Below are 16,621 nucleotides of genomic sequence, written 5' to 3'. Positions count from 1 at the left end.
CCTTAGCTGCTTGAGCCACAGGTGCCGAGCCATAAAAATAACTTTTTTAATTGCATTCTTTTTACAGGCATAAACTACAACACAACTAAGTTTATATTCCCCAAGTGACACAAAACTGTGGTTCATACATAACTTATTTGTGAGCCAAGAAGCTCCATACACCATCCTGTGTTCCATTAACAACCTAAAGATATGTTTTGACCAGTAAGCAGCAATTTGATTATAATCTGCAAAAACTCATGCCAATGAGCATTTCTGCATAAACTGTGATAGGTAATTTAAAGCTACTACAAAGTGACATCATCCACACACATACCTAGTTCCTTGGCATACCTAGTTGTAATTTAAAATCTATCCCAGAGTTAAGTCTCCTACCTTGACACCTCATGTGTACTTGGGATGCCTCTTCCCCGGTCTTTAAGCCAATTCTCATATTACTATTTGGGAAATAACTTGGAGGAATCTACTAAATATAGAGGAAGAAAAACCTCTATATTATTGTCTGATTCCATGTCACTGATCAATTAAAATAGATGGGTAACTATATAATTTTTTGAATAAGTTTTTTGTTAAACTCAAAGACATCTACAGACTTGCTGCTTTGTTGATGAAGTTAGATCCTGAAGGCCAGTATTTATAGTCACATTCCTAAAATATAACGATGGAAACATTTAACCTACTCTTATACTCTGGACAAATGCCAAAATGAGATAAAACTAAATGTAACAGCAAAGTTTAAAAATAGCTAAAGTAGCTGTTTGAGATTTGTCATGAGAACAGTAAACACACACACTCTTTAAAGGCCCTCTCTGCAGAGTGGTAGACTAGTATCAATTTATATGATTGAAGGTCAAGACACACAGAACCATGTCACTTTTCTCCCTACTAAGAAAGCCTGGCTGGGAAGACTCACACTTAAGTGATCTCTGTCAACTTGGCTGAACCTCCAGACAAATTCAAACATATATCCCAGACACAGATTCAAATGTTAATTGTAAGAAGCATCCCTAATCTTTATTTCTCCCATTTGTTTGATACAAATGGACCAATGCACAAGAAGAACAATTCAGATTCTTTCTATCCTCTTTACAAACATGATTTGCTTAAACAACAAAAGAACATTACAATGAGCCTTTCACTTCTACCCAGATCCACTGCTCTTTCATTCCCTCTCCCCTGGGCAAAGTGCTACTATGAAGGTCTGCTTTTCGTGATTAAAGAATAAAGGAGGGTTTTTAAGGAATAAAGAATATTCAAGAATAAGGAAGCAAAAGAATAGCTTTCTTAAGCACAGGGGTACAGAACCGGAAGCACAGAGATATGAACCATTTCCCTTTGCAGTGGCCTCCTTATTCATCCTATATATTTTAAGAAAGATGTGAAATTTCTAGTAGGAAAAGAAATATAGACCTTAGAAGCTTTCTTGGATTTAACATTCTCATGTTACATTTCTGACAATGACAGCTGTGTTTCTAAAAGAAGGTCATTTAAAGAATAATGCAAGATTTCTAACCTCATAAAATGTTCTGTCTCTCCCTACTTCCCCACAATACAGAAGTAATCCTCTGATATTAAGTGGATTAAGAATCAAACATTTCATTACCTTAGTCATAAATCAAAACCCTTTTATAGATAGAAGGAAGCATTTAATCTACTCATCACTTTACCCATAAGGAAACCAAAATTGAAAATGGTCAAATGACTTATCCAAGGTCACAGAGCAGGGTAATGCTGGAGCTCAGAAGCATTTTCTCAGAAGACATTTTCTTCTGAGCCTTATCCCACCACAGTTAGTAAAAATACCCTGCTCATTTTTCCCCCTAGTCTGGCCTTCTTTAATCTTTGGTTGGCATAAAAATCTCTAAATAGCACACTCTCCTCCAAAAGCATTTCTATCAGAACCTCATCTTATTTCCAGTCAACAGATAAGATAACTTCCTACCATAAAACTGGGCTTACTAGAATTGTAAGTGACTTCATTACACTTCAGTCAATTTGAATTTCGGATAGAGCTTTTATTTAGAAGTCCCCACCCCCTGCTCCATTTCCTGATTCTTCCTTGTTCACCAGAACTAAAATGTCAACATCACAGACTTTACTTTATCCAACTGAGCTACAAAAGATAGAGCAATAATCTGAAAAGTCATTGTTTTTCTTTCTTTCTTTCTTTCTTTTGAAACAGAGCCTCAGAGCCAGGGGGTCCCTGGGTAGAGTGCCATGGCATCACAGCTCACAGCAACCTCCAACTCCTGGGTTCAAGCGAGCCTCCTGCCTCAGCCTCCCAAGTAGCTGGGACTACAGGCGCCGGCTACAACGCCCGGCCATTTTTTGGTTGCAGCCATCATTGTTGTTTGGCAGGGCTGGGCTGGGGATTCGAACCCGCTACCTTAGGTGTATGTGGCTGGCGCCTTAGCCACCTGAGCCATAGGTGCCAAGCCTGTTTTTCTTTCTTAATTCAGATATTTCATGTTATACATTTCAGCAACTAAGAGGTATACATAATACCCTTCCCTGACACAGGCACAAACTAATTTTCATTTTCTGAAGCACAAAGCCAGTTTCACAATGCATAGGCCACAGGGAAAACACCAAGAGCAACAGATGTTTAAGGAGCTACCCCTAGACCATCTCCCACCACTCATTAATTAGAACTGATCAGTCTCATACTTACTTGGAAACCCATATTGAAAGGTACACAAAGTCTGAGAATTGAAGAGCTCACTTAATCTTAAAGCAGGACATGACTTGTCATCCAAATATTCATAAAACTCCAATAATGTAATAGCAACAAGAAATAATCATGATAAAGCTGAGGAACTGTACCTATTCAATTTATGACCAATTCAAGCTAAGCAGCTTCTCTACTACAGTTCTTTAACTCAATTATTTGTGAATGTTTCTCCTAGAAAAGATCTTCTTTGGGTTCTATTATCCTACATCTTCTCTTACCTCTGACTGTGCCTCAATTTCCATAACTGGCTCCTCCTTTCTTATCCTACTCCCTAGGATTCCTGAGATCTGTCCCTACACCATTTTTCTCCACCATTCCCCCACCACTTTCCTTAACTGGTTAACTCCCAAACATGTGCCTCTCATCCTGAACTTTTTTCCTGAGTTCCTGGCTCACATTCCCTATCACCTTCTAGACATTTTGTACCTGGATACCCAGTGGAGTATTTCAAAGTCAACACATCCAAAATAAAACTCATTTTTCAAATTACTCTTCTTGCCCTCTCTGCTCCCTATGATATTAACATTTTCCTAATCACCAAGGTTGGCTCTTCTCTCTTTTTTACATTACATCCAAGCCAATACCAAAACTACTTAATTGAATCACCATAACTGCACTCATTGCTTTCCATTTCCATACTGCTACCTCAATTCCCCCAGCATTTGGATTCTAGTTGTGGCAACAGCTTTCTAACTAGTCTGCCCATTACTTTAATCTGGTAGTGCCAAGTAGAATAGATTGATTCCCCTTAAGCTTCAACCCCTACCACAATAGATTGATTCCCCTTAAGCTTCAACCCTATCACATTGCTTTTCTTCCTCATTTGGTGGGATTCTCATTGCCTACTGAAAGCTCATTCTAAAAGCCAAATTGAAGTAATACTTTTTCCAAATAGCCAAAGCTAATGAAAGTGCTAAAGCATACTGCCTAAAGCCTTCAATTTCCTACTCCATTTAAGACCATTTAAGATATCTAGAATGGTGCTTCTAAAACATTACTGTGCAGTAGTAGGCTTGAGGTAGGGACAATATACATTTCTAATGAGTAAACATTGCCAGTATTGCTTTGAGTAGCTCTGATATGGATTATATTCCATTTAATCTCAATATGTTTGTAGCAGCCATATTCCTCAATACCCCAATGCTATTCTGTCACCTATTCTCTGCCCCAAGGCCATGTGTTTCAGAGATGGCACCAGGCCCAGATTGGTCTAAAGCCTTCCCAGTGATTAAGTATGAACTACAGTATGATTCTGGCCAGTGAGCCACTAGAATATAATTTGCCAAAGGACTTTAGAGAAAGGCGCTCCTCACTAAAAAAAGAGATACATAAGAAAAGATAGTATTTTTTTCTACTACTGGACATAACAAATATGTGTCTCCTTCACCCCTATTTTCTTGTGCCATTTAGTGACCTCGAAGAGCAATGATCCATTCGAGGCAGATGTGCCAAAGACAGTACAGCAGAAGGAAGGAAAGACTGATGAGCTGCTATTCTGAGTTAACCAACCCTGGAATATCCTACTTCAAAATGTATGGGATAAAAGTCTCTCATTTTTTAAGCCAATCAAATTACTATTTTTCTGCTCCATTAAATTAAAAGCATCCTATTATAAGATTGCTCAAAACATGCATCTTAAGTGCCACTCAACATTTTTAGAAAAGGAAAATGAGAAAAAAATAAGAGACTGAATGTCCCAGCATAAATTACAAAATCATGAGAATTATCCCAACCTTTGGGATATCACCTTGTTCCCTCAGCTCCAAAAGATTCAAACTCTATGATTTGAGCAGCTTCTACCATTTTGGTGGTGGTCTAATGGCTTCTGAACTCCCAAAGAGGCCTTCCTTTCTACCACAACTCTTCTATGCAGAGGTTTTAATTATTCCTGCCTCTGTACTATAACAAATACTCCCAAATTCCTGTCTGTGTGCAATCTTAGAACATACTTTCTTTAAAGGCAAAAACTGTATTATGTTCTATAATTTTATTTTCCCTGATAAAATCAAAGAGAAAGAAATTATTTCTGGTCATGGAAAGGTGGGGTTAGGAAAAGTACTGACAATGTCTTAAGTACTTGAAACCCCAGTCCCTAAAGCTTCTAAAGTCGAAGCTAAAATTTATCAGCCAAGTATCAGAGGTGTGGTCAAAGAAACGTCAAATGGTAGGCAGTCTTGCCAATATGACTTATAATTTCTTTCCTATTTTTACTAATCCATAAAAATACCAATATAGAATATTTTCCAGTTCCATCCACATAAACATGAAGGAGGTAAAGTCTTGATCTTTCTTTAGGGCTGCATAGTATTCCATGGTGTACACATACCCCAATTAATTGATCCATTTGTGGGTGAATGTGCACTCGGGCTTCTTCCATGACCTAGCAATTATGAATTAGGCTACAATAAACATTCTGGTACTTAGCAAAGTATCTCAAGAATGGAAGAAAAAGTATCCAATGTACTCAGCCCTACTATGAAACTAACTTATAGCTTTCATAGGAAAGCTGTAACCCAATTATAACCCAAGAATATGGGGAAAGGGGAGAGGGAAGGGAGGGGAGGGGGAAGATGGGTGGAGAGATGATGATTCGTGGGATCACGTCAATGGTTCATCTTATAAGGGTACATGTGAATCTTTCTAAATGTAGAATATAAATGTCTTAACACAACAACTAAGAAAATGACATGAAGGCTATGTTAAACAGTTTGATGAAAATATTTCAAATTGCATATAAAAACAGTACACTGTACCCCATGACTGTATTAATGTACAAAGCTATGATTTAATTAAAAAAAAAAAAACCAATGTAATGTTTTTGCTAACTTTTGAGATTAAACAAAATTGGGCAGTTTTTATATTGATACTTAGCTTAATTTAGTACAAAAAATAGAGAAAAAATATATCTCACGTCATTCAATCATATATTAAGAAACTTAATCATATATTAATTAACTTAATTTGGTTAGTTGTATCTTTTTTTTTTGAGACAGAGTCTCAAGGTGTCACCCTGGTAGAGTGCCATGGCTTTACAGCTCACAGCAACCTCAAACTTGGGCTTAAGCAATTCTCTTGCCTCAGCCTCCCATGTAGCTGGGAATACAGGTGCCTGCCACAACGTCTGGCTATTTTTGTTGTTGTTGTTCTTGATTGTTGTTGCAGTTGTCATTGTTTTCTTTTATTTTAAATCATTAGAGAAGATTTTTTTCATTCTTTTTAAATTTCAGATTAATATGAGGGTAATCCACACTGTTTTAAGATCAAGGAAATCAGAGAGATTTAGCGGTCAAGAGTAAAGATGGCTCATGTACTCAAGGGTGGCCTCCACCACTGTCTCCTTGTTCAAATCAAGGCAAATGTATTGATCTGAGCTCTCTGAGTCTCAAGTGTCCTCTTCTGTAAAATGGGGACAAGGAGAACTCAGAACTCATTGGAACTTTTGTGAAAATTTTAAGAGGTTGGAACACTATTGGTCCTTATGAAATTAGATTATCAAGGTGCTGTTATTGTTTTTAATCTAGGCCCTTTTTGTCTTCACAGCAATAAAGAGAAGGAAGAAGAGACCCCAAAAGGAGAAGGATTAAGAGGGTAACTAGGGCCTAAAACTGGAGGAGGGATAGTGGCCTCCAAACCATGAAAAAATGGAGCTTCCTAGGTTAAGCCTGCTTCCTCCAGGCATCCCACCAGAGTTGCTCTAATGCCTCTCCCATGTCCTATAAGAAATGACCTGGTCCTAGGGTCAGCAAAATGTGTCCCTGAATGAAGAGGACTCAGGAACCACCATCCTCTACTGCAGTTGTCATTGTTGTCCCAGCTGGCCCAGGCCGGTTTCAAACCCACCAGCCTTGGTGTACGTGGTTGGCACCCTGCCCATTGAGCTATGGGCACCGCCAATTAGTTGTATCTTAAACAAATTTATATGTTCTTTTCATATTAAAGCCACTGATGATTATTTTAGGTTATAAGCGATAGTAAAACTACTTTTTTTTTTGGAGACAAGAGTCTCACTACGTCACCCCTGGTAGTATGCTGTGGCATCACAGCTCACAGTAACCTCATATTCTTGGGCTTAAGCGATTCTCTTGCCTCAGCCTCCCAAGTAGCTGGGACTACAGGTGCCCACCACAATGCCTGGCTATTTTTTTGTTGTAGTTGTCATTGTTTAGCAGGCCCAGGCTGGTTTCAAACCCACCAGCCAGGGTGTATGTGGCCACCCCACCCACTGAGCTATGGGTGCCATCAGTACAACTACATTTAAATAGGTTTTTGAGTGACTCAGCTTTACATGCATATGAATGCTTAATAAACATTTTTTTTATTTTTTAGAGACAAGGTCTCTGTCATCCAGGCTGGAATGCAGTAGCATTATCATAGCTCACTGTTGCCTCAAAACTCCTGGGCTCAAGCGATCCTCCTGCCTCAGCCTCCCAACCAGCTGAGACTACAGGAACTTGCCATAACACTTAGCTAATTTTATCTATTTTTTGGTAGAGTTAGGGTCTTGCTGTGCTGCTCAGGCTAAATAAATGCTTTTTGATTGCAAATGTAAAAGGATAGTAAGATTTCTAGAATTGTTCCACAAATATGCAGAGCTACTTCCTAATCAAGATTTTTGCTAATCATGTATTGCTTTATTTAAAAAAACAAAAAGAAACCTGTTACAATTTATATATAAACCAGACTTCTTATTAAAAATTAAGATTAACTTTTACTCTCATATAAGAGGGTAGCTCTTAAAATCTCAAATTAAAAAAAATGTCAGTTCTGGAAAAAAGAATATTCAGAAGAAATTTGAGAAATTATACCCCTTTATTTTAATAGATAATAAGAACATCATCTCAAGGGGCCAATTCATACTTATTTGTTGAGAAGAGAGGAAAGGCATACAATATAAAATCACCATCAAAATCCAAAAAATGATTTGGTAGCCCTGTCCTGTAACTTGATATATGTACATTTAGATAAAACTTTTAAGCTTAGAAGGGCTTTAAGATTAGTAAGACCAATTCCTTATCTTAGAGATGAGAAAACAGGAGCTCAGAAATGCAGACTTGCCTAAGGGCACAGTGGTGCTGCCAAGCTGGAACCCTTTTGGCCGGGTACCCTGCTTCTCCTTCTACTGGAGTAAGGTCTCTTCCTTTCTCAGTTATAGTGTATTTATCTGGTTTACCACTCCTTTCTCAGTTACGGTGTATTATCTGGTTTACCATCTCCCAGTTCATGCCACCAAATGTGAATGAAAACCAGCAACTCAACTATGTCTGTTATGTGAGCTTACTATGTGAGGTTAAAACTACAGATTAAAGGCTTGGCTCCTGTAGCCCAGCAGCTAGGGCACCAGCCACATTCACCGGAGCTGGTGGGTTTAAACCCAGCCCAGGGCCTACCAAACAACAATGACAACTGCAACCAAAAAATGGTTGGGCATTGTGGCAGGTGCCTGTATCCCAGTTGCTTGGGAGCCTGGGGCAGGAGAATTGCTTGAGTTTGCAAGAATTTGCAAGAGTTTGAGGTTGCTATGAGCCATGAGGCCACAGGACTCTACTGAGGGCAACATAGTGAAACTTTGTCTCAACAACAACAAAAAAAATCTACAAATTAAAATAAACATTCTCTTACTGTACCTTATCATCATCAACTCTTCCTTATATACTGTTTCTAAGCAATGAAAAAAAAAATTCAAAAAAGCATTTACATACATACTTTATAAATATTTTATTGCTAAGGCTACACACTTTACCGTTGGCACAAATGAACCCAAAACAGTGTCTTATAGTAAGAGTACACAGGAACTATCTTCCATTTTCCTGTACTCTTCAGAAGTTTTAAAATGCTAGGTAGAAATACAATGCAAATGAAACATCATTATCAGCCTTTGACTGGCAGCAACACAAGAAATACAAAACCAAATTACCCAGCAGCAAGTGGAGCTATTGTGAAAGAAGGACACCCTAAAAGAGCATTTTTTTACTGATGATTAGCAAGTAAAAAGTACACTACTGGCAAGTAAAATAGTACTACCACTATTTCAGGTCCATGAATACAATGAATGGCTTTTTTTTTTTTTTAAAGATATAAGTGATGTCATAGAGAAACAAGGAATTCTCTTGATTTACACAGAAGTATCTAGAAATGTTTTGGGAAAGCAAGTATTTTGTTGTTTATGTAAGTTAACAGACATAGTGAATTTCTCCATGTTCTCAAAAACAATCCTTAATTGTCAAAATGGTTTGGGGGCACAATCGATTTCATTGGCAAAGAGTTGAGAAAAATAAACAATGGAACTATTGATAGTGGCAGAATGAGTCCTAGACAATTACTTTGCAACAAATTAAAAGAGACGACTGCATCTCCAATCAAGAGAAAAGGGAAACAGCTTTTCAAGAGTCTTTCTTTTCTTATATAAGCTGCTCAATCAAAAAACACAGAAAGTTTAATTTTCTTTCTACAGCGAGCCAACTTTCAGAGACTTTAAGAAGTTATCAATAGAAAGAGCATGCCTTGTAGTAGAATTTCAGAGATCAAAGAAATATAGTTTCAATTAATGTTACTATTCCTGGAACAATCCACCACACTACTAAGATTAAGACATCTACAATTTAATTTTATTTCAAGTTCAAAATATGGTATTTTAGAAAAGAAATTGTAGACTATATCAAAAGAGCAACATTCTTTAGAAAAACTCCAATTTCTAAAGAGATTCTAGGTAACCATAATCCAGTTTGGTTCATATTTCAGCAATGAATATGTCTGACTTTCTGAGAACTCATAATATCTATACTTCTACAAAAAGTACCAAATATAATTTGATGGAAATTAGAAAAGTAAAATACATTATTCTTTTATTTACAGTATTTTCACTAGACCAACTAATGTTCCTCTCAAATTCAAAGTGTCCCATTATTTTAATTAAGGGTAGTCAATTCATCTATAAAAAAAAGAATATACACACAGAGAATGTATTTTAATTATTTTAATATCCTTATTTTAATTAAGAGTACTACAATTCACCTATTAAAAAAAGAATATATTCACACACAGAGAAGGTATTTTCTTGTAATAGCAGAAGTGATATTACAAGAAAATACCTTCTGTCCAAAATAATGTCTTAAAGTAATTTCCTTTTAAAGTTACTTTTTGATTTATCTTCAGAATATTAAAATGGCACTTCCAAAAATTATATATTAGTTAATATTTCCTATTTCTCTAATGTTCCTTATCAATGTTCTTTCCCCAATAGGCTTTCACAAATGAAGATCATCCATATCCTTAGAAGAAAGGCTGAGTTAGCAAGAACAAGGGTAATTTAACCATAGAAATTAAACGGTCATGTTGGAAGACAGTCAATGAAGTTTTCATGAGCTCAACTCTTCATTTTCAGTTTCTTTATATTTTACATGTATAACTATGATTCTGAATTTAACTAAATCCCTCTCTCTCTCTAGCAACACAATAAATTTTAAGCCACAGCTTTAAAAAGTGAGTGGTATGCCTAGTCACTACTTTCATGCATCCATTTCTAACTCAAATCCATGCCACTATCACCCTGTACTAAAAGCATCCTACATGAGAAACAGGCTAAATTTGGTTTTAGGATTTGAGAAGAACCAGGCCCCAGAATTCTTCCAATCCCTATATTCATCTGAGACCCCCTCCTGTTATAATTAGCTCAGTAATCTTCCCTGGCTAGCTGCCATCTACCAAACAGGAATCACAAAAAAAAAGGCACAAAAAAAATTCTAAGAAATGGGAAAGTTCATAGGGTCGTGAATATTTTTAAAGTGATACAGAAGTACTTAAATGATTTTCCCTAAAATATAAGAAAGTATCTTAATTTAATAACATTAGGGATATTTTTACATAATTTGGATAGACAATGACATATTAAAAAGTTTTTAACAAACAGTGCCTCGAATATTGCAGCATAATCACCTAACATGGCCTTAGCTGGCAAGACAACATTAGTCTCTCCTCTATTTATAAGTTTCAAAACATTTAGGAAGATTAGCCCATAGTTCTCAGAACTATTTAAAAGCAAAATGCCATATGGCACCCACTGACAGGCCTGGCACAAAACACAGCTGCTGATGACCCCTCCACTACTCCAACTGTGACAAGGAGCTCCTCCTCACTCAGTTAGGTACTCATATTTGTTTAAGACAACTGAGCACCCTGCAATAACCCCTAAGGCAGACAAAATCAGCAGCAGCAGAAGAGATGCCATAAGCAGGCAGAAGGTAACCTGAGGGCAGGATACACCAGTTAAGAATTACGCTGCAGATGCAGTAAAGAAGGTTCTTCCTATGAGAAGGAACTTTAAACGCCTGAGGAACACAGATTTGGGAAGATGACCAAAGAAAGCTAAACATTCTGAGAACTCTCCAGCCCTTCAGAAGGGTTCCACCATGATAGCTAAAGGTTAATGAGCTTGAAGATAAAGATCTTCATCTAAAGCACATGCCTTGATTTGGGGAAAGATTCACGTCAAGTATAGCAACCCCACATTCTATGATATTCAACAACATATGTACACAACAGATAGGTATAATACTCAGATCTGCTAAACTTCAAGTATCCACCAGAATAAACCACAAATCCCAAAACAGTTGAATTGCACATAGTAGGAGCTCAAAAAAAATTTTGTTGACTTATCTGAAATGAAAACTGTCACCAATTCATATTTACCTTCACACTGTCATGCCACCCCACAATCCCACCCCTACACTTTCTTTTTTTAAACATATTAAATCCCAAGTGTCTGGACCTAAACATCAAACCTGGAAGAGGAAAATAAAGAACTGTCAAAGCTGCCTTGTTTCTGTGTATCCTGTTGCTAACATGATTGTATTTCTGGTAATGATGCTATCTGAAAGGCCACCCATCATTTTAGGAAAATAAAATTTATTGGCACCTATATGTGCTTAGCACATTCACATAATTCATCTCACTTCAGCTTCTCAATAACCCTGAGGCACAATAATACCTAGAAAATGAGGTTCAAAAAAGTCACATGTCTAAGATCACCTGATAATAATAACAGGATTCAAACCCTTCCATCTTTCATGAGACATTTACATAATTAAGAAAAAAATTATAACCCAAAATGTATGCCAACCTACTAAAAAGTACACAGAAAGGGCTAAGTTGTAGGTTTTTCATTTATCATCCATAACAAATTCTTTTAGAGTAACAACCACTTACAAAACACTTTATTTCCTCAGGGATGTGACACTGTCTTTGCCAAAGAGAACTGACAGCCTCGCCGGAGAAACAGGCCTTTTCCATAGTTTTTAACGTTAGAAGCAACAAAAGGTATTGGAAAAGACAAGGGTTTTATACACATCCATATATGAATTTAATGTTTCACACTAGCTGTGAACTTTGGATGAGAACTTAACTTTTCTCAGCAGTAAGTAAGGGCATGCATGATAAAAATCTACTACCTCTTAGAGCTCTTATAAAGTTTAAAAAGAAAACACAAAAACCTAGTATTTGTTAACTCTTTGCCCTATAAAGTAGCATGAGTTAAGTGCCAATAAGTGGAAATTTCATAAAGTTCTACAGCAAAGCCCGAGTGTGGTGGCTCACACTTATAATTCCAGCACCCTGGGAGGCCAAGGTAGGTAGACTGCTTAAGCTTACAAGTTCAAGATCAACGTGAGCAAGAGTGAGACCCTCCGTCTCTAAAAACATAGCCAGGCGTTGTGGTAGGCTCCTATAGTCCCAGCTACTTGGGAGGCTGAGGTAAAAAAAGGATCTCTTGAGCCCAAGAGTTTTAGGATGCTGTGAGCTATGACACCATGGCACTCTACCAAGGGTGACCAAGCGACATTCTGTCTCAAAAAAAAAAAGTTCTGCAGCAAAATCAAATAATTTGATTTGTTTAAAAAAAATAAAAACCAAAAATTCCAACCCCTACACTTGAAAACTGATCTATGGATATAGCTTTATCATTTGCCAATTAGGTTTATCAATTATAACAGCTGCAGACTTAAATATATATAGGACTCACACTTGAAATACAAAATTTAAACAATGATAAATGGGAGCACAGTCATTAAAAAATTGGGTAGAGGGAGTGTTATCTTTTTGTGCAAAACTGCCAGTTTAAAAAGAAAACTACCATTTAAAGTAGAAGTGCATGGCAATTGCCAACACATTGGCACACATCTATAGGAGACTAAAGGGGCTAGACGCCTTGAGGGCAATAGTTCAAGGCTGTTATGTGCTATCATTGCACCTGTGAACAGCCACTGCTCTCCAGCCTGTGCAATACGGCAAGACTCCATCACTTTAAAAAATAAAAATTAAAAAAGTGGACAGCAACTAAATGCAATGTGTATATTAGACTGAATCATAGGAAAAGTAATCTGAATGAGGTATGTAGTTTAGTTAACTGTATTGTACCTGTGTTAACTTCTAGTTTTGACAAATGTGCAACTTTTCCATAAATCTAAAAGTATTCCAAAATGAAAAGCTTATTTTTTTAAAAAAGTGGATGACAAAGTAGTAACACACACAAAAATTTTTAAGTATCACCACTTGATTTTGAATGTCCTTGTGACAGAAAGCCTTAACAGCCTTAACAGCAGTCGATGATCACCAACTCTGCAACCTATCCTAAAACATAACTACACAGAACACCTTATGTTTAATAATATTCCTAAGTTTTAAAGAGATGATTTATGCACTTTTTCCTAGCACATTCTTGAAAAGTAAAGACTATGAAAATTGTTGTTATAAAACCAGTACATGTCTAACAATTACCTTTGTCTTTCTAGTCTTTAATAAGACATTTATTCACTCAGAAAGCAAGAAGCAAGCATCTCTTACCATGTATAAGGTACAAAAATTTGGAAGTCTAATGACAAGTGACATTTCTGAGCTTAGTGCTAAAGGCTTGTATAATGCCTAATCTGTTTCCATAATAATGCAGGTAGGCAAATTCTTTCATTTTAACCTATCATACAAAATTTAAAGAAAAGTTAATAAAGTAATGTAGAATTCACTAGGGCATTTTATTCCCCGGGTCAAATGATGGCCGTTACTGACACAACTTTTTTTTTTAAGTACACCTACATTTATCCACAATCACATTAAGTGGTGTGAACTTTACTAGCTGTGTGTTCATCAAGATGGCTGAAGCTTTCACAGACCAGAGTCTGCGAGGAAAGAGTGTACTTTCACAAGAGAAGGGAAATCTTACACTACAAATTTGTGACAGAGGTTTAAGGCAGTACCAATTTCAATGTATACACCATACACACATACATTCATACATATATGCAATGTTACTGCTAAGCCCAGTTGACGGGCATCCCCTAGCCCTTAATATACATGTGGAATTTAGAAGGCAATTTTCAAATTCCAAAGAAAAGTTAATCATATTTTCATAGTTCAAAAAGGGAAAAAACAAACACAGCAATGCAGCAAAGTCATTTCTCAGGCTGAAATGACCTCCAGCTTCTACAGGCTACTCCCGGTTTCGCAATAAATGAATCTGAGACTCAAACCACGTACACACAAACGGAGCAGAAGCAGAGAACACTAAAGCTTCTCCAACAGTCCTGGCAAAACCCACTAGCCTTCCCCCAGCCCTCCCAGGTCCCCTTCCCGTCCGCGCGCGCGCACACACACAGGGACCTTGACACCGACCAGGAAAAGAGAACAGGGCATTAATCATCAGCCAAAATCCTGTTTTATTATCATTTACAGGCACTTTCCAGGAGAGCCAGAGTACTACTAACCTGATTTCAGAGAGGCAGAACTAAACTCAGCAGAGCACAGGGGAATAAATTATACGTATCTAACACGCCAACCCAGCAGCACAAGGCAGCTCAGATGACAATTTAACTACAAGGGTTTCGCAAATGTTATCTCAGATAAACATTTCCACTTTCAAAACACCCACCAACCTCTTGACTACCAGTAACCAAACTCAGCTGAAGCAACCCGGGAGATAAAAAGAGGCACATCTTACCTTGTACAAATCTCGACATTTTAGGGTAAAGTACACTGGCCTGTAATTTTTTTTTTTAATTGCTGGAGGAGTCACGCTATAGGGCAGCTTCTCTCTTCTTCCCTGGTTTTAACAACCGATGTGTTCTTTCTCCTCCTCCTACGTTTAGCTACTTAAGGGAGTCTTTATCCAAAGCGATTACAATCTCCCCCAAATACACCTAAGAAAACCTCCCCAATTCCAAAAGACAGAAACTTGGAGCGACTAAGTCTGCTTGGGAACTCTTTGCTGTACTGCGCTCCTGACACAAATGAGAGCCAGCTGGAGACTCCCGGAAAAGGTAAAACCACACGAACTTAAATTTCATCAATGAAAGAGGCGGACCTACAGCTGCTATTTCACCGCCCCCCCGGTCCCCACGCCCTCCGGGGTTGGACTGCAGCGGGCATCGGGAGGCCGCACCCTAGTTGCCCCCTTCTGGGCGCCGCTGCTGTCCAGTCTCCAGCCGGTTCCTCGGGAAACTCCATCCACAGAGGCTCCCGCCCAACCAAGGGTCGGGGAAGCGCGTGAGGCCGGCAGAGGGAAGCGGTGCAACCATTTTTATCAGCCAAAAATATCCTGGGACTAGGAGGCGCTGCGAATTCCAGCCGGTTGTGGCCTCCAGCCCCCAGCATTCCCGCCGCAAGCGGCTGTTTCGCCTCAGCTTTTTCCCAGAAGGACCCAATGGCTACCTTGCCCCTTTCCTGAAGCGAAGCGCGATGGGTAGACCCGTATACCGGCCCAGGAGTCTCCAGGAAAGGCCCCAATCCTTCCCACCCATATTCTTGCCTCCTGCCCTGCACTCTTTGGAATCCCAAATTTGGCCTCCAGGGCCACCCCGCGGGTAGGGGAGAGAGTCCCTATACCTTTCAGACAGTGAAACAAACCCACCCAAGAGGTCACCGGAAGCTCGACCCCGCCCCTTCCCAAGTAGCCGGCGAGACCCACCTTCTTCCTGTTCCTTCAGCAGCTGGGAAATTGGGGGGCGTTTATGGCGCCCCGGGAAGAAGGCTTGCAGGATGAGAGAAAGTCACCTCTGAGGAACCGTCCTCTGTCTCCCTCTTCCCTCACACATGCACACCTTGAGCCTCTCGCCAGCAGCGGCAGTCCAGCTGCTAACCCCCTCTGCCCACCGCCCGCGGGCTACCAATGCCCAAGCCCCCACTTTCTCTTAAACACCGCCCCTCCCCCCCCATTCGGAGCAGCCCCCCTCAATGCGGAAATGTCCCTACCGCGCAGACGGACGGACGTGGCCGCCAGTCAGGAGGCGAGGCGGACGCAGGGCCTGGCCAATGAGACGCGTGGAGGTGGCAGGGGGCGGGGCGCCTGCGGCACGAGGGACTCGGGCTTAGGTGGGCATTCAGCCAAACGCCGGGATCCCGCGCGTGGGAGCTGCACCTGTGGTGGCGCCGCGGCAAGGGGTGGCCTAGCCAGTAACGCTCTTCGGCCATCAACAGATACCTCAGCAAGGGAGAGAACCTAAGCAGAGCAATTATCTTTGCAGCCTGTAGAAGCGTTCCCGCTAACCGGGGACTGAAGAAAGCTCTGCGGATGGAGCCGGAGCCCCCCACAGCAGCCTCGGGGGAGAGTCCAGACCTCTGTCAGTGGACACTTTGCTCACCACATCTGGTTTGGGGAGGGTGAGGATGCCTTAAGGAGTAAGCAATGGAATGTGTGGGGCCAACTAACATGAGGAGGGATTTAGGGCCTTGAAGAAAATACCAACTGAAGGCTCCCTCACCAGAACCACCACCATCCTTTTACCCCCCTTTTCTGCAGAGATTTCTGCTGTCACAGGCCTTTATTTTTCTGATCTATGTGGAAATGGCTTAAGTTACTCCTCAAGAGATGTTTTTCTTCTGATAGATTCTTGACGTCCTCAAGGCAAGAGG

General features: G+C 39.5%; 1 protein-coding gene across 2 annotated transcripts in view; it reads right to left on the bottom strand.

Moving 5' to 3' along the window:
* Nucleotides 1–15,923, bottom strand: part of UGP2 (UDP-glucose pyrophosphorylase 2) — a 56,347-nt gene extending 40,424 nt beyond the window's left edge. The window contains exon 1 of one of the 2 annotated variants that reach the window (XM_023512054.1): nt 15,678–15,923. Coding sequence is in view for 1 of the 2 variants with exons in the window: in XM_003787954.3 (XP_003788002.1) it covers nt 14,712–14,730 (19 nt within the window). In the remaining variant the exon portion in view is untranslated. Of the gene's footprint in view, nt 1–14,711; nt 15,045–15,677 lie in introns of those variants that run through there. The other variant, XM_003787954.3, reaches the window with a different exon arrangement.
* Between the last annotated feature and the right edge of the window lie 698 nt (nt 15,924–16,621).

Source organism: Otolemur garnettii, unplaced genomic scaffold (assembly GCF_000181295.1).
Source record: "Otolemur garnettii isolate 467f Iridium unplaced genomic scaffold, OtoGar3 scaffold00024, whole genome shotgun sequence".
Taxonomy (NCBI): Eukaryota; Metazoa; Chordata; class Mammalia; order Primates; family Galagidae; genus Otolemur; species Otolemur garnettii.
This window is presented reverse-complemented; position numbering and strand designations above follow the sequence as displayed.